The sequence below is a fragment of the Empidonax traillii genome, unplaced genomic scaffold (assembly GCF_003031625.1).
Source record: "Empidonax traillii isolate 1590-97213 ecotype Southwest subspecies unplaced genomic scaffold, ASM303162v1 scaffold232:size1090087, whole genome shotgun sequence".
NCBI classification, from domain to species: Eukaryota; Metazoa; Chordata; class Aves; order Passeriformes; family Tyrannidae; genus Empidonax; species Empidonax traillii.
The window spans coordinates 680,876-700,119 of NW_020955425.1; the positions used below are offsets into that span (position 1 = coordinate 680,876).

At 40.1% G+C, this 19,244-nt stretch overlaps 1 protein-coding gene across 5 annotated transcripts in view; it reads left to right on the forward strand.

Annotated features, from left to right (window-relative positions):
• FAM124A (family with sequence similarity 124 member A) overlaps positions 1-19,244 on the forward strand; it is a 43,744-nt gene that overhangs the window by 2,104 nt on the left and 22,396 nt on the right. For all 5 annotated transcript variants that reach the window (XR_003571694.1, XR_003571696.1, XM_027888141.1 and 2 more), the window contains exon 2: positions 7,833-7,864. Coding sequence is in view for 3 of the 5 variants with exons in the window: in XM_027888141.1 (XP_027743942.1) it covers positions 7,833-7,864 (32 nt within the window). In the remaining 2 variants the exon portion in view is untranslated. The remainder of the gene's footprint in view (positions 1-7,832; positions 7,865-19,244) is intronic.

Sequence of the window (19,244 nt, forward strand, 5' to 3'; positions counted from 1 at the left end):
AAAAAAAAAAAAAAAAAAAAAAAAAAAAAAAAAAAAAAAAAAAAAAAAAAAAAAAAAAAAAAAAAAAAAAAAAAAAACCAAAACAAACAAACAAAAAAACCCAAACAAGTACCTATTTTGAAGTTCAGCTCTCATGCACTGAAAGTATAAGGAGAAACAACCGTCAGAGTAATTCAGTAACAGTTTTGTGTCGAGTGGTCCCTCTCTGTCACTCAGGGAACAATAGTGGATAGTGACTCTAGTAAATCCAGGCACTGCAAGCCCTTGTCATTTCAATGATTGTATGTAATGATGTGTGAGCTCTTATATGGAGCCTGTACTGCTGAAGCTGCTTACAGCAGCTAACGAATTGAACACATCAAGTACTCCACAGGGCATATGTTGCTTAGGGTTTTGTTGTGGCTGCCAGCCACAAAAGCAGGCAAAACTCTGTGCTAAAGGCAAGATCAATTACAATTTGAAAACTTCATTTTCCTCATCCGTTGGAAAACATGTTCCTCCTACTGCATTTGCCTTGGTAAGTAGGGTTGGCAAAGAGTCTGATGAACAAAAATAGCATATTTTCAGTTCCTGAATCCAATAAGAATGGATTGAGCTGGTGTTGTCAAGTACCTAAATAAAGGGTGTAGAACATATAAGCCAATTAGTTTATATAGGCTATTTATTAATGAGATTTGAAATTGTTTGTCCATCCTTGGCCTGAGAGACTCCACCTGTACAAATTGTGTCTTCTTGGGAAACATATTTTGGGGGGGGTTAGTATAAAAACTTAATTTCATCTGCTACTGAAAACTTTTAGCCCAGAAGTATGGGTGATACTTACTCTGGTAATAATTTTAGTAGTGGATTTGTATTATAAAACCTGACATTTTTGGAGGGGTAGAATAGTCTTTCTTTGGACTTTTATTAGAAAGTGAACAGAGAGGAAAAACGAGTGGAAGAGAGATATTGAAGGGAGGAGAAATATGTACACAATTGTAGCTAACTGGGAAAGAAAACCAAACAAGCGAGAAAAAAAAAATACTAAGTTGCTTAAAATTAAGTTTTGAGAAGTTGTAACTTTTAATTTTTTTGAATTTGCAACTTTTCCACTTATATTTCCATTACTCTTTGGTAACAGTTAATACTCATGGTGCTTGTTGCCTCCTTCACATTTTCTTCTGTGTTTCTATTCCTCAAGTTAATTTTGCAGAGATTATGTTTAGTTTTGACTGAGCTACGTTTGTTTGTTGTTTTTCCTTATGGCTCTCAGTAGCTGTATCTGTGATCCTGGCCAAATTGCAAATTATTTGAGCCTCTGTTAATTTATCTTTTAAGCAGATTTAAAAAAATCTTGTATTTGTTGCAGCTCTGTAAAATGTGTGAGATTCTAAAGTAGAGAATACAATTGTTAATAGAAGACAAGGAAGCTTATATTAAAAAGAAGGTTGTTTCTTATTTCAAGGTAAAATACTAAGAGCATTGTGATTCATGTGTGTCCTCAGTTAGAATGTGTTTATTAAATTATCAGATGAATAGTGGAATGGTTGGGGCGAGAGGTTGTTTTCATGTCTCGTGTTTCTAGCTGAAAGGGATTCAACACTTATGACTTTGTCATCTGTATGGTAGTCCTTCAAAATGACATGTCAGTCTCTTGTCACATATTTCATTCATCTATGAGAAACTCTCAGGAACACAAACCAAGGCCCATTTTTTTTCAAGGCCTATTTTTACCTTGGGGCTTCTTTTGTTTTTTGCTGAGATTTTCACTTTATGTAGACACATCAGTCCAGATATGTCATGGTACTCAACTTGTCTCTGATTTGACATTGGGATAATGTAAAGTTGAGCTGCTTGTCACAAATTGGGGTTGAAGCACCATATCTAACCAGATTTACTCACTGGAGTGAAGCTGTTTGGTTGAACCTCAGGGCAGGCATACCTGCTAGTGCCTGGCACTGGGGCTAAGCACTGAAAGCAAGGTTGAAACACACTTTAAATCACATTCTGGTGTCCATGAGCTCTGTGCTGACACCCTGATGGCTAGGTCCCAGCAAGCAGTGAGGTTCACTGCAGTGGTGTGAATGTCTGATGTTTAGGATAAATCAGGCTTCTTCTGTTGCTAATTAAGAGAACCAGGACCTCAGGAAGATGACTGACCTTGGCTTTGAATGTGTGGATACATGACACCTGACCTGTCCCGCTGGGAGTGCTCTGTGAATAAGTGGTGAGCAGAGTATGCAGGCAGGTGTATTCACTAAAGCACAGAGTGGTCCTGCCTCATCAGGTGCTTTTTGGAAGATTACAACCAACCTTTCATTCTTATATGATGATGATGTCTCCCATGTGGGGTTGCAAACACTACTGTTGGTAATAAGCTCCTGAGTGTAGTGGTTAGAGCTGCATGTTGGGAATCTGTCATCTGACTTTGTCATTCTACTAGAAATCTAGAGCAAGGATTTTGAGACAAGTGGCTATGAGTTATTCCGTTTCAGTCATCTTGATTACAGGAGTAGAAGTACAGTGAAGGTAACAGATTTGCATCGAACTGGTATTAGTGAAGCAGATTGTAGTCTGACCAGTAGGAATTTGGTGAGAAGACACCCAGGACAGAGCTACAAAGTCAAATCTTCTAACTTGTACATGGAGCTTTAACTGCTGTAAAATACTCCCATGTGCCCCTTGGAGCACTTTCTGAGGCAGGGAAGAAGCTGTTACACACAGCTCTTAGTATGTAACAGCGAAATCTGCAACAACTCTGTGAAGAGAAGGCATGGGAAACGCGAATCCAGCAGATGCCATTCCATCAATCCTAGGCAAGTGAAGGATGCAGGCACAGAAGAGATTGTAAACTTTCAACTATTTCCTTTTGGAGGGGTGGGATTAGAAGCCCTGGTAATGGAGACCATGGGCATATCGGGGTGTAGTGTTATGTAAGAAATGCTGCACAGCTCAGAAACCTTAGTTCCAGCCATGCCAGTGCATTAAACAGCACGTAGGGGTGTCCCTGAGCACCAGGACAGAATTGTCCATATTGTTGAATACTTAAAATGGTTGATGGCATCAGTTTGGATGGAGCCATCTAGCTCTCTCCCATGTCATTCCTGGGTATGTTTTACCATTGGCCAGGGACTTGTTTTGCCACCTTACCATGGTTCGGGGATCATTCCCAGCAGGCCACTCACCAGTATGTTTTGGAAGGCAAGAGGTTTTAATGGTACAGGTGCAGACTGTTTCATGGCAGTTGGCCTCGGTCCCAGACAGTTCTCTTGGGAATATTTGTTTATTACTGTAGCTGTCAGTGCTGTATCTGTGTTAACGTGATGCTGTGCCACAGCTGATCAGTGTGCCAAAGGAACCCAAGCACGGAGCAATGCTGGTGTAGCTACATTGCTTGTGTGATTCATAGCTGTAATATAGCCGTGCGTCTTACCCAAGGAAACAGTGGTTTCATTTACCACACTCAATAACTGCAAGCTGCACTAGCAGCTGCTTACTGGTATTCCCCGGGATGTTTCCCTCTCTTGGGAATTTTCTCTGTATCACAAATCAGCAACGAGCAGTGCACATTGATCTCAGAGGATTGCTTGGGATCTTTTGTGCTCCTGATTCTAATACTCTCTCTGACAGCACACAGTTGTGATCCTTCAATGGCACTAATGGGTATAAAGGTCTCACCTTTATCTCAAGCTTCTACATTCCTATTTTTATGTCTCTTGACATCTTCATAGCACCTCTTTGCTGGTGTACTGATCATTGAGGACAAATTCTTTGAAGATTGGTGTGTTTTTTGACTGATCAATGAGCCTTCCTTTTCAGTACCTCACACTGTTTCAATACCCTTTTTGATAATTTTTTTTTCTCATTATGTGCCTATAAAAAGAATAGTTCTCTATTTGTTCAGTTTCTGTCCTGAATGACTCTTTCCTTTTATTTATAATCTAACATCTCTCAGAGGAAATAGCTTGCTGCAAGACCGTATAATTAGCCTGGAACCTCTGAGCCCCAGTATAGCCCCCATCTGTCACCATTAAAGCCCAGGAGTGTTTTACTCCAAAGTTATCCTAATGGGAAATTCCTCTTCCAAGGGAACTGGTAGGAGCTGATACTTGGGATGTTTAAACAGGAATGGAAAGAACAGGAAGGAGCAAAGTAGTTTGATGGGCAGAGAGCCTATGTGCCCCAGGAGGTGTTTGTTTCAGTACTTAATTTTTCTAATATATGGCTTTGTCAAAGGGAATGCTTGTTGTGTGTACCAGTCTGAAAAGCTTAAAAGACTTATACTATCTTCAGAATTTAGTGTCCTAAATAAGTGATTATAAGGAAAAAAAAATATTTTATAAGCCACTTACCAACGCATGCCACGAATCTGAATGATTTGTGTTAATGTTTTGAAAATATTAAGGATTTTACTAGCAGTGTTATTTTTGTTCTCAAGGGCTAGATACAAAACAAAGAAAGGAGTTGGAGGGAGGACAAAAGGTGATTCAAGTCCCTGGGAGCACACACAGAGACTCATACTCATCCCATTTGGTTTTAGACATGTGACCAATAGTACAACATTAGAAATGTTGTTTTTGTAGGCTTCCTCACTAGACACAGTTAAGGAGACACAGACTTCAGACCTCTCTTTTTATTGACAGTAGAGGTAGCTTAGTGAGGGTGCAGTCCTCGTTTTGGTATCTGAGGTTGACATATGCCTTCGAGCTTAATTATCTGCTTTTTTTAATTATGTGTATGTCAGTTATGCAACAAACATGAATTAAATATTAGGTTAAACAATATTAGAATTACAAAAAAAAAATACAATTCTGAAGCCTATTAAAATGTGTCTATGCAATTAGTCTCTAAGCACACTATTGTCTCCTCCTTTCTCACTCCTCATCTTTTTATTTTTCCTCTTGTCTCATTTTTCAAGTCCTGCATGTAAGGACTGCTTCTCCCTCGGTTCAGGACTCATTAGTTCTCCATGTCCTATAATGTGCCTGCAGCACTTTGGGGTGATAAAATAACAGTGTGAAGTAATAGAATGCTGCTACTACTTGCAGTAAGCAAAAGGCAAAATGTTGTCTCACTTCTATCTGAAATACAAGCGGTGCAGACTCATTTTGAATTAGCTGCCAACTGCTGAACGCGGATACATTGAAGGACAGCCCCAGGCTGTTTTCAAACAGAAGTGCAGAGGAAATGAATCCTTGCTTGGGATGCTTGGAGGCAGCTGGATGCATATTGCTTGCCTCTGGGCTTATGAGGAGTGACATGTTACACAGTTTTCACACCCTTCCAAATATACATGGTGCCAAATGACACTGACGTGACTTGCTGCTGAAAATACTGTACAGTTTTATGGCCTGCACAGCACCTTAGCCAGCTCCTGGGATCACTTCCCCTTGGTCCCTGCCCAGAGCTGGACCAGTGATGTGTGTACATTGCCCAGCAGCAGGAAGAAGAAGGTCTCCATCTCTGCTTATGTTGATGTGTTAAACAGATAAATTACTTGTTGGTAGAATTGTGCTGTTAAGGTTTGGAGCTTGACATGCTTCAATGATCTCCGACCTAGGAGAAGGTTAGCAAAGCTTGGGGAGAGGGATTTACTGCTGATAGTGGGCACAAAGTATGTGGAATTTATGGGCCACAAGGACATTTGGCAGAACTCCCGAGATAAGGATGAATCTAACAAAGCCAACTCAGCAACCGTGCGGAAATGAGGAGATTGTGGCCAGCAACTCACAGCCCAGTGAGTCCAGAAACCCACCGACTCAAGAGAAAAACTGAACGTGTGGACTAATTAGCATGAGATGTGAGAGAATCATTAACCAATAGAAGGTAGAACACTAATCAATAAAGGAACTCTGTGACTTGTAGCCAGTGAACAGTGATTTCTTTGTTTGCTACAGTGTATAAATGGTGTAAAGTTTTGATGATGAGGGAGCCAGCCCCCTGTGGGTTACCACCAGCTGCTACTTTGTGCAAATGAGAAGAAATGGAAATACCTTGTCTTTGTGTGTAAATTGGTGCTGCACACCGGGCAGCAAGCCTACATTTGGGCCAACAATGTTATTACTGCCTCTGCCTTTCCCAGCTACACCAGAGTCCTGGAGGCTATCGGTTGAGGGAAAACACTTTATTCATAGAGAAGGTGCTATGTAACAGGTAGTCATAGGTGACTGATAGTGGCTACTAATGGCCTAATCCTCTGGTCTCTGCCAGTGTGGCAAAGATGTTTGCTTGCTCCCGGGCATTATCAAAGTGGCTGGGGGTACAGGATTAGCAAAGGAGAGTAAGCGAGGGAGAGCTGCAAGCCCCCATCAGCAACTCTCTCCCCAGTATTGCCTGTATCTTTTCCAAAAGTTAGGATAACCTCATAGTACTTTATGGTATTAGTGGACCTTTTTTCATGGGTATTATGAAAAATTCAGATTGTGTCGTCTTTCACTGATGCAGCAGGCTTGGCAAAAAGACTCGGGGGTAGTTCCTCATGGTCTTTCTCATGTAAACCAGCAGTCTTGGCATCTGATCTATGGAATACTGAGTGCTAAGCACAGAGCTGTGAAATATGGGGATGACTGTAATTGCTTTGTTTCTTCTGCAGGGATGTGTCCATATTAAAATCAAAACCAGATACTATAGATATGTGGGAATTATTGCCCTTTATTCTCTTGGATGCCTGAGAGACTAGAGCATAAACGTATCCTAAGAATATGCTTAGATGGTATCCACACAAATATCTTAGAAGTCAAGGCTCATATGGTTTCTTTAAGTTAAAGAAATGTTGCAAACTTGCTGCAACTATTATGTAAAAACAAGCATTTAGGTTTGAATCCAAGAAGTGTGTTGCAGCTCCCCGAGCACTTTAACTGTTATTTTCACGGCACTGCAGGGCATAAGTGAAACATTAATTTTGACTGAGTGCTCTGGAGAGTGGGGTATTTTCTGGGGACCCAGCAAATGGGAGGCTGGAGGCATTGTGACTGTGAACTCCAAACCCAAACACCCAGAAGTCATAGGTAGGGTCTCAGAAGTGTTTTTTTTTTTTTTTTTTTTTTTTTTTATTTGTGGTGTGGGGTTTTTTTTGTTTGGTTTTGTTTTGGTTTTTTTAGTATTCAGTGATGGTGTATTTTCTCTACCTTTAGTGTTTCTGAATCTTAGCCCATAAATGGGCTATGTTTTAATCAGCCCAGAATGGGGTTCTCAGGAAATTGGGCTTAATGCATCTGAAAAATTAATTGCACTGTTGCTCAGAATACTTAACTGCTCTAACTTTCTCGTGGGTAATTCAGTAGGCACTGGACTATAACCAATGGACTTATAGTTTTATTGAGAGATGTCCTGAGGAGGAAAATGGTTTTCTAAAGCAAAAAGCTTTCTCATCTAAATGTTTGTATTTTGGCACTCTTTTTTTTTCTTCTCCCTGCCATTTGTGACCGAAGAACTATAAAAATTCTGCTCTTCAAATGCAGTTCTCCAAAAAAAAAAAAAGAAAAAAAAATCTGCAAAGCTGCATTTAGAGATCATTTAGAGCTGAGTCAAAGTCTAGTAAGACTTCTAGTCCTGACCTGTGTCTGAAGCAGACTATTTTTTCTTTATAGAGAGCCTTCTGAGCTTTAACACCTAAAGTTAGGTAGCATGAATGCCCTGGATAAAACCCTAATTGCTTTATTCACTTTGCTTACATGTGACATGCCAGTCTTTCTGAATCAGTGTTCATAACTTGTTCCAATTATTCTCTCAGCACAAAAATAATGCCAAATGGGCATTAAACTGTTTTAATATACAGTGTATGTTATATTTGATAATTTTTTCATTATCTCTTTTCAGTGTAATAAATTCTAACTAAAATCATTGTCTTGCAGGTCTGAGTACAGCCGTATGTCCTCTACCAGCAGTGAGTATAACTTTGATTTTTTTTTTTAAGCAGATTCTTGTATTTTCTATTTTTCTGCTTGCTTAATATTTATTAACATCAACTTGATGTTATTGATAGAGTTCACTTTGACACAGTAAAGCCCCCATTCCTCCTCTTCTTGGATCTATGTCTAGAAACAGCATAGAAAATTAAACTGATGAAATATTTATGACCAAAATACAAGCCATGGGTAAAGTCATAAATATTGGAGCTCACAAGTACGCAAGGCAAAATGAGAACAAAACCTGTAGACACTGTGTGGCCAGTATGAATGGACCCTTGGTCCAAAGGAGTTTGCAGTGATGAATGTCATTATCGCTGGGGAATTCAGGAATACTTGAATTATTGAAAGCTGATATCAGTGAAGCACTTCAGAGCAAGTCTTTCTTTGATTTCAAAGACGGTAGATGTTCTAGGTATTTACAATAGCCAGTTGAATTTCAAGTTATCCAGCTGATAAAAGACAAATTCTGGTGTCTGGATTTTTTTTTTTTTAATTTATTTTTCACCAATGCAAAATGATGATTTTTTTTTTTTTTTTTTAAGGAACAAGTAGCGCTTTTTCAGTCCTCTTTCTACTCACTCCAACCATTTCTTTAGTTGTAGGACATACTGCATCCTCAGAGCTTTGAAACGCTGTAATGCCTATTCACGCGTTGCTATTAGTACCTCTCTCTTGTCAAAGTGCAAAGTGATTCCCGTCTCCCTGATTCACACATAGACATGAGCTTTATTTATGCCAAGCAAGCACATAAAAAATTCATAGCTGACAAATTGTGTTTTGTAATCTGGATCCTTAGGAACCATGAAAATCAGAGAGGAAGAAAGCTGTCAGTTTTTTCTCATTTACACATTCTGGCTGAAGCATGGAGAGGGTTATTTTCTATCTCCCATGGTCTTCAGTGAAGGGCTTGTATTGATTTCAACAGGAGCTGGATGAGACAGTTTTTGTAATGTCTGGCTCATGAGCTGATGTGACTAGCAGGGAACTTGCTGTCTCTCCTCCATCTGTTCTGTGTGTGTGTGAGAAAAAGAGAATTTAGTACAGCTTTTTCCTAAATTCTGTTATTTAAATAGATTTCTGGATTCCCACTGTCAGACAAAATTTTTTAAATTATTGGAAGGAAAAATCCAGGCAATCAACTTCTCATGATAGTAAAAGCATATTGGATTTGACTGGTTGCACCAAATCTGTGCCCCATCACTACCTCAGCTCACAATTCCAGGTTGGGGTTGGGGAATATGCTGCCAACTTCCTCCTCTTTTTGGGTGGTGACTCAATTATTTGCCTAGAAGAGGCAGGTAAGTTCAGAATACAACTTGGAGGTAAAGTGTTTCTCATCTAAAAATTTGGTTTGGATCCCTTACCAACTTTGCGTGACTGCTGCACATTTACAAATAAATGTAACAAATTAGATTTTTAAGTCTTTGTTTTTATTGAATGAGCTGTTCTAAGAGGAATTTTTTGTTGTGTGGCAGCTACAGTGTGTCATGTTAACTGTGATCACCTCAGTGTCTTGCTGACCACGCTGTCCAGTGTATGTCCAGGGGATTGCAGATGCATTTCAACACCCATAATTTGTCAGTACAAGAAGATATTGTCATTCCAGCAAAGAGACACAAGCTCAGGAGACAGGACGGTCTCCTTCTTTCTCTTTTCTGCTTCCAATGCAAATTATACTTACACAGCTTCACAAGTAGCATTATTTAACTCTGCATTTGGGATTGGTTTGGTCAGACATTGCAAGAGTAAGAGAAACAGTTATATAAAAGAATGTCAGTAAAATAGAAATACTTTAATGTCAGAGACTGGTAGTCACTGGGTACATTATGCATTTGAAGAAGAGATTATTGGGGAAGAGAGATTGAGAATGAAAGGTGATTCAGACCTTTTAATTTCTGTGGAGACAAGATTCAACAAGTGATATAACTCTCACTACAGAAAGCAGTCTAATCAATGATGATGTTAGGCCCTAACCATAACACAAAGTAAACTCTTGAAAATTAGGAAGCAAAGAATCTCAGTTACCTATAGCTGCTTCGTCTGAAGCTCCTGTTCTAATGAAGTGGAATTTATCTAAACCAGAAGAATAATAAGGTAAGCTGGTTTTACAGGGGTCTTTCTAGATGAACTCCACTGGACAACAGTTTTCCACAGACATGACAAGAAAAGGTTAAGAAAGATTTAGCAGGTGAATTAACTACAGATGCCTACATCACAGCAACTGAGCAAACTGCAGGACTTTGTACCAATGCAAAGGTGTACAGTAACCCTACACCCCTCTAAATCAGAAGTAGAATCTTGTTGACTGCTATACAGCAGTGGAGGAATCATTCTGTATATGTGTTTATTTCTAGTACTTTTTTTCCCTGAGCGTATGGCAGCAGTTATCATGCATTACTTCAGCAGTTCAAAGCCCTACCTGGTGGATTAGTTGGACCTTGGGTCTATGCAACATCTCACTTTTCTTCTTTGCCTCTGTGTCCCTGCTTCAAATAATCAAAAAATGCTTTTTTACTGTCAGCATTCATCTAGCATTTGTGGTTTTGTACAGCAAGTAATTTGGGAAAGAGTATCAAAGTTTTCAGAATGTGGGTTTTTCTGCAAGAAAATGCAGCAGCTATTTGTTGTGCGAACTCTGACTGTTGTCAGGGTGACTGTGTGCCACTTTGCCTTTTCTTATTGAGTAGAGCCAAAAGGCCATGCAAACCTGTCTGCTGGATGCTGCATTTTGAAGAATTACAGCTTTCAAAGCTTCAGCAGTGTGATTTCAGTGAAGAAAAATGCTGATTATTTTTTTTCTGAATTCTGGTGTGTATAGACATTTTTCCCTTTGTTCTTTAGGGGGAAGTGGGCTTTGTCTTGTTAAGATGTTTTGCATATTGGTGTGCTCTTCATTAATCTATGAAATGTATTAACCTTCTCTTTGCTCATATTTTTAATTACCTTTTCAATTACAATTTTCAGTTACCATTAGGGATCTCTAATTTTATATGAGGGAGAATTGTGCTAGGCACTTTACACCCACAAAAGAGACCTTTAGCCAAAGTACTTAATACCAAAATATAAGGACCATAGGTGGCATATGGATACAGACAGTTGGAATCACAAAGAAATAATTAATTAGTGTTGGTTGGCACAATAAGCAACAGTCTCTGTACATCATCATTTTAATTATTTTCTGATTGCTTTGAGCTATGTGTTTCAGGGATGATTTTCAACTAGGGAGAAGGAATTTTGATGGGGTCTGCTTATTACCTCTCTTCATAATCTTTGCATTTATGATAATAGCTCTTCAGAAAGACCCAAACCAGAAGTGGACATTTTGAAGAAAGACTTTTGTGATTTGTAACATTCACAAAGGATGAGAGGAAATGGCCTCAAATTACACCAGGGGAAATTTATGTTAGATAAAGATATTAGATATTAGGAAAAAATTTCTTCACTGAAAGTGCAGTCAGACATTGGAACAGGCTGCACAGGAAAGTGATGGGGTCACCGTCCCTGGAAGTATTGAAAAGACGTGTGGATGTGACACTTGGGAACGTGGTTTAGTGATGGACTTGGCACTGCTGGTCTAAGAGGTATTTTCCAACCTCAGTGATTCTATGATTTGAAATATTCCATTCCTAATCAGCTCTGGAGCCGTACAACCAGGTTGTCCTAGAAATAACTGGAATTTAGCATTTTGGTTTTGTTTGGTTATTTGTTTTTTTTTTTAGCTAGGCACTGAGGTAGCTGCCTGGATACACATTTGTACTGCTCCAGCTAAGTTGGTAAATTAAACATAAAAATGGTCCTTTGTGGAAGAGTTTAGAGTATTTAAGATAGCAAAACCCTGTAGCATGCATTAGTTCATGTTGTGCTTCTTAATGAGGTAAAGGGCTCACTCACCTTCTTTGCAGTTGGAAGGCTGGTAATTCACCTTCCTCTCTTCCCCTGCTTTCCTTTCAGCAGCTAGGAAACAACTGAGGCCTTTTGGGGTGTTTTTTGGTTGTTCATACTCTTTAGTGGTAAACCTGAGAGCTGGGATATTAAAATTTTACTTCCATTTTGCACATACCCAAGTTTCTAACCCATGGAATTTCACCCACTTTCTGGTTCTAAAAATTAAGCGCAAGAAAGTTTGTTTTGGCAGATTTAAGATATGTGAGTTACTGAGCATGGGGGTTTTTTAATAAATTTTTGGTTTGATTTTCTATTCCTATGCTAGTATAAATTCAGATCTTTGTTTTGGGTTTTGGTCAGTGTTTGGTCAACATTATGTCCCTGTCATCTGCATCAGCTCCCTGGGCTGTGACCCTGTGGGAAGTCCACACTATAGCAGGCTCCTGCTAGAACCTGCAGACCTCTGGAGAGAGGAACCCACACTGGAGCAGGTTTGCTGGCAGGACTTGTGACCCTGTGGGGAACCCACACTGAAGTGGTGGGTGCCTGAAGGATTGCACCCCATGAGAAGGGACCCATGTTGGAGCAGTTCATGAAGAACTTCAGCCTGTGGGAAGGATTCATGTTGGAGAAGTTAATGTAGGACTGTCTCCTGTGAGAGGGACCCCGTACTGCAGCAGGGGAAGGACTCCTTTCCCTGAGGAGGAAGCAGTGGCAGAAACAATGTGTTGAACTGACTGTAACCCCCATTCCCTGTCTCTCTGTGCCACTGGAGGAGAGGAGGTAGAGAATGGGGAATAAAGTTAAACCCAGGAAGGAGGGAGGAGTGGGGAAAAGGTGTTTTTAAGATTTGTTTTACTTCTCATTATCCTACTTTGATTTAGATTGGTAATGAATTCAACCAATTTCCTAAAATCAAGTCTGTTTTGCTCATGACAGTAATTGGTGACTGATCTCTCCCTATCCTTAACTCATAAACCTTTCATTGTATTTTCTCTCCTCTACCCAACTGAGGAGGGGAGTAACAGAGTGGCTTTGGTGGGTACCCAGTGTCCAGCCAGTGTCAAACCACCACAAGATGCCTTGTAACAACAGCATACAGGGAAATGGCTTCCTTTTACTTTTGTATCGTTTCAAAATCTGTCTGTCTTCAATGAACTGTTAAAGATGATGAAAACTAACCAGAAGCAGGAAGAGGAGTGGGTTTGATTGGGGCTTTGAAAAGTCTGTCACAAAACTTGAATTTCATAATATAGTTGTCTACTTTAATTTAGGTTAGTTCTAACTGATTCTGACCCAGGCACTGATGGACTGGGTATTTTCTAAGTCTGTTTTTCCAAACAATGTAATTTAATGAGTATAAGGATATAATTATGTTCTTTTATTGCTATGCAAAGATATACTGTACTCTGTATTGTTTTTTATTTCCATAGAGAACTGAGATACTTTTACAATGGCTGGCAATGAGCTGAATTAAATACAATTGTAAAAACAATTTACAGTGGGCTTGGCAGCATTATGCTGTATTTCCAGAAGGTGTTATTATAAAAGAAAGACTAATTAAAGTATGAGGAAAAATGCAAGAGGAAACTGGACTCAAATCATGTAGAGTCTTAACCTGTAGCATCTGTCAATGTTGCAAATTCAGGTGCTCTATATAGTAGTGAAATCTGAAGTGTCAGCTCCTGTGGAAAATATATCTGAAAAATAAAATATATCTTCTGCATATCTTGCCTGGCCTGTGTTATACTGCTAGGTGTAAAGAGCAATGCTGCTTCCCACTATGTTTGGGTGAAGAAGGAAAATGTAGTTGTTGCACGCCACTTAGCAGTCTTTGGCTGAGCAAAACGTGTTTATGTAGCTGATTGTCATCAAATTCCACCATGATGAAGGACCAAATGCTTGCATACAGGATAGAAAAGTATGGTACTGAATCATGGAAAATTAAGATTGGAAGGGACCTTTGGAAGTCAGGCACAGTCACATGTAAGGACACGCACAAAAGAATGTGTAACTTGAAATCAGACCTACATTTGACTTTTACATGCCAAGTGTGTGGCATTGACCACAACTTGCCATTCCCCTTGTAAAGACTGAAGTTCCTGTTCGAATCTGTACAGCTTGGAGTAAGCCATGTATCTCTGGTTTTTTATAATTTGGAGTTTCCCTCTTTGGGATCATTTAGCATGCACCAAGCTATGTGTGCCATGGTTAAATTACTTCCTACTGGCTTAGTGCTAATTTGGAATTTCGGGGGTGTAGGTGTACCCTAAACAGTTACTGGACCAGAGTTATCAAAACATTGTTTTCAGTTGTTTTGTATAGTCTTTCCTGTCCATATCCAGTCGTTTGGGGTTTTTTCCCTGTCATATAGATATAGCAAATGAAAACTGGACTAGTTATTAAAAAAGAATAATGTGTATGGATGACAATCTGAATGTTTTTCTAGCTCCTTTTTAAAGCGCACAGTCATAATCAAAACCATATAACCAAACACATCCTCTTTTTTTATTACCAAGTATAATTCAGAAGCGTAGGAAGTCATTGACTGACTGAGCTATCGAGTGCCATACAGTTCTAGTAAAAACTTAGAGGAAATATTTCAGAGAAAGTTAAATTGGATTATTTGGTGATGTGGGTTAAATTTCCCTCTGTGGAAGTGTTACTGCTGCTGTCCCAGAAAACCACAAGGAACTAGGCAGCCATTTAGTGGGTGTTTTACCCTGAGAAATCAGTTGCAGGAAATTCAGGTTCAGCTGGTACAGTGATGAGAATGATCTGGAAATTGTTGCGATGTCTGTCTGAATTGTTAAAGCCCAAAGAGGGAAGCTAAAAAAATAAATCTGTCCCATGGCAACTTCTGACTCAGAGGCACTAGTTGGGGTAGAACAGAAAAAGCCATCTGAGTCACTGAGTCAAATAAAACACTTGTGAAGGCTGAGGCTATTAAGGCAGTTTCTACTAAATGTGCACTGTTTTGACAATGTCAACAATTAGTTTCCTCATTTTATGGCCATAGTGCATTATCATGGTATATTTCCTTTAATATGAATTTTTAAAAGTAAATAAACAATGTTTATTTATGCAAGCTTGCTGGCAAGCTGGGGCGTTTGGTAATCAGTGCGTGCCACATTCTAGAGCAGTAGATGTCTTCTGCCTGCCTCACTTTTGTTGGTACCACATATTTGTTAATCAGTAGTTTAGGAAAAAAAAAAACTGCATCTGTGATTTCTGAAAGCTTCATGAAATATTTACCAGGTCACTCCTGGCTTCCATCATATAGGACCAGGATGAAACACCGACAAAAAAGCATGCTTTCTGTTCCTGCTACCCTTATCCATCAGATGGTGCAGGGTAGATCTTTTGAGCCACACGCTGCTGTCAGCTGAAAAGGGTATGAGATTCAAGCTAATTCTCCACTACTATCAAGTCCAAATGGGTCCTTTGCTGTAATGCTAATATTGTTTGTTTTCTACAGAGACACAAATGTGGCAGTGCTTGGCCATGTATCGGGGTTTGATCCCGTATTTTCTTAGGACATGTCTAGAGTGTAGATGTTTTGCTGTGGCTCCTGCCACATTTGTGCAAAAGTGCAAACTCATTAAAAGAAGACGTCTGCCTGAAAATTAACATTTATAGCCAAAACAGTTTTCTGACTGTCACCAGAAGACACAATCCCTAATACTTCTTGTCTGAGGACTTCTTCTCAGTATGTTCAGGAAGCTCTTTCAACTTGCATCTAGACCTGACATGTGGGAAGCCCTGGAAACACTTAGCTGGGAATAGTAGGGGGAAGAGTGCCAGCATTAAAATCTTAAATTGTTTTAAGCCCATCATAAAATCACACTCTCAGTTAACTAGAGTACATTGTGTGCGGTATGGAGCTCATTGTTGGACCGAATTTGTTAGCTGCTCAAGCATGCAGTATTTTCTTGGGGTTTTTTTTTAAGGCAATGTTCTTTCTGCCCTTTTATAAAAAACATATTTTTAAGCATTTCAGTTTTACATAGGAGTCAAATTTTAAGAGAACACAACGCCTGTAATCACAGGACTTTTAAAAGGCTGGTATTGGATGCAGTTTGTACAGCTTTTGATTTACTGGTGGTTACTGATGGGAGTTTTACTACACATTGCAACACTGTACAGAATTTGATATTTATACCAAAGATTGGTATCTGGGTTCTTGCCAAGTACAATCTTTCCGTATCTTTCTTTAGGAAGATTTTATGGTTGGGAAGGACGTATATCTTTGCAAAACTTTACTCTTCCAAAATGGAAATCTGCAGCTGTTTGGAATACTGCTTTCTCTGTTTCAATTTCATGCCCTCTTCCCTCCCCCCCTCTCCTAAAAAGTGAGGTGGTTTTGTTTTGGTTTTTTTTTTTTTTTTTTTAATTCTACATACAATATAAAATAACAGTAAAACAAATTAATGTCATAGTTGAGCATTTATAATTAACACACCTTCCCTATATTTCTCCACTGGACTGAATTTAGCAGCAATATAAGCAGTTACGTGAAGTCCCATGTCTTACCCTGATGGTCCAGGTGCATTCCTGCCAGCATCACCAAACTCACAGGGCAAATCCTCTGAGCAGTAGCTCAGTGCTTCAGTTCTCCACTCAGGGCTTTCTGATCGTTGTCTGAAAGACACAGAATGGCAATTGCCAGCTGTTTTCCATAGATCAGGAATACTTTTCAGGATATCAAAACAAATTTACCTTGCTGTTTCTGTTGTGGGTATTGGGTCTCCTGTGAGAATTAATCTCTGTGTGATGAAGATATTTAGGTCCCACATGGGCAAATGGATGTAGATTGTGGCTTTTGAGTGAAGACAGCTGAAGACAGTTTGAGGATGCCAAATCATGTGAATCTGTTTTGCGGCACGTGCGTACTGAGACACCAAGACAGCTCTCAAATTGTGGCAAACTGTGTGGAGGGCAAGAGAGGAAATTGCAGCAGCTTACATCCAGGAATATATCTGTAAAGGTGCATGAGTACACCGGCATTTTGGGGTTCTTGCTTTTCAAAAAGTTAGCAGCTTAATCTGTGATTGAGGAGAGTATTGAAGGCTTCAGTGCCCTCCAGAGGATAAGTAGATGACAAGGTTGTTGCCTTTTTAAATTGCAATTCTGATTATTTCTAACACTGCTGTTGCCAGTGTAACATAAGATGCCAGCAGCATATTTTGAGAGAGGAGAACACCAGGCAGTAAGAATAAAGGAGCTCACGGAGAAGATTGTAGCACTGGCAGAAAAATCCTCATATCTGGTGATGTTTCTGAGGAATTGCCAAGCAGTTTACTTCCTTGTAACCATGGTGTGAAAGCACCCACTGTAGGTTCCTAAGGTTATCTGCATGAAGATCCAATACACCATCTTCTCAGAGCTGGGAGTCTTTTTTTTTTACTGGGTGCTTAGTATACAGTAAGCACAGCCTCTGCTTTCATATGCCTACAGCCTCCATAAATCCTAGATAAAATACACAGATGCACCAAGGAGAAGGCTGAGGGCCAGAGACACAGGATTACACAGCCAGAAACACAATATAACATTCTCATCCTTTTCCTTTTACCCTGTTTCTGAAGAGAAACGTGATGTGAACATGTGTCATCTTTCTTCAAAGAGACAGTTAATTCCCACAGGTTTCACTGGAACTGAATGAAAGGCAGTGGGACAAATTTTTGTCTCCATGGAGAAAAAAAAGACTGTAATGTGAGTTCAAGTGATCTCTTTTCCTACCCTCTAGCTGGACAGTCAGCCCACAGGCAACACACACATCCCTTTATACCAAGCATGAACTATTTCTTGACTGCCAGGTAGTTAGGGGGTAAGTAAGAAAGCTGCAGTGCTGTGAATCAAGAGATGAAGGAAATGGAGACTGAGAACGTATTTGTGACCTCGGGAGTGACTCTGACTCTTTGCCTTGCTATGAACAGTAAACCACCTGACTAAAGGAGTCAAAGAAGTTGGTTTTGGAGGACATAATGGAAGATATGATGATCACACAGTTCAAGAGTTTTTCTTCCATAACACTTATCACAAAAATACTTCTCATTTGACAAAGAGTACAGCAAGATAAGATACTAGGACAAGAATGATTTTCAAGATATGCACATAGGCACAACTTACCCTCCATTTTAGTTGCAGAGATGAGGCATCCAGGATGGAAGGATGTACAGTAGAGAGTGATGGGCCTTAACTGAAGGTTTGATTCTGTCTCTCACGTTGGTCTACAAAGGGAAGCAAGTACAGCCAGCTTCCTGCTGGAGGGACATCCTTCAGGTACTAACTCTCTCTGGGATGATTCTGTGACACAATAACTGTGATTCCTATGAAGAAGATGGGGGGCCATATGGCTCTGAAGAGGGCCAAGACAGCAATCTTGGCACCATAGACCATATGACTGCAAGTGGGAGAGTGAGCATCAGTACTGTTGCATGATCAGCACAGGACATGTAGCTACACAAGTGCCCAGGCCAACAGAAGGGAGTGAGCAGGAATGCATGGAGAGGTGAAGAATATGAGATGGCCCCTTTCAACAGGCGCTTAAGTTGATCATGCAGTTACCCTTAGGCAGGGCAGGGGAAGATAATTTGTGGGGGAGGGATGATAATTCACGGCAGCTGTAGCACATTGGGGAGTTTCAGCAATAGCTGCACCATCTACATTGCCTTGGCTTGATCATGCGGGGCCTCTGTGGACATTGAGTATCAGTTTTTGGTAAGATTCATTCCCTCAGGGTTGGTTGGGCAATGATGCCCAAGGGCATGATAACTTGTAAGGCTGTTCATACTAATCTCTCGGAGAAGGCTTTTTATCTCCATCAGACATGGGCTTAATTTTTGAGCTTTATTTTTGCAATATTGTTGTTGTTTTTGTAGTACAGCAATTGGAGGAGCAGACTGACCATTTTGGTACGCTTGTTTGTATGCTGAGCTGCTATGCATTGTCTGTACAACCTTAGTACAGATGGAGCAGTGAGCACCCTGACACTGTTGTAGAATGTTCGACTGCAGCTCCTCAGGAAAATGCTGCTCTGAGGGGAGTGCGAAAGACGCTTCTCCTCTTGAGGCTTTGCTGTGCAGAATATCCCCTTTCTTGCTTATGAACGTCCTTCATGAGTTTGAGGTGGTGTGCAAAGCAGGGCATGCTGAGATGCGCATTATCCGGCAGCCCTGCATTTGTCAGATGCTATTAAACAGCAGGGAAAGAGAATGGAAGAGCTGGTGAATCTGTCACATCTGCTTGTTCAAAAGATTATTGATGCTGCATAATTCATCAAAGCATGACCTAACAGTGGGTTCTGGTGCCAGAGGTGTCCAGCACTGCTTCTGTTGCAGCTGCCCATAAAGTGATGCTCCTTGTTTACGAAAATAGCCTCTGCCTTTGTGTCTGCCCATGAGCCTTTCAATTAGTACACCAAAAATGGTCAGTCTTGCCTTGGACTCAGATAAAATGTGGAGGTCCTGT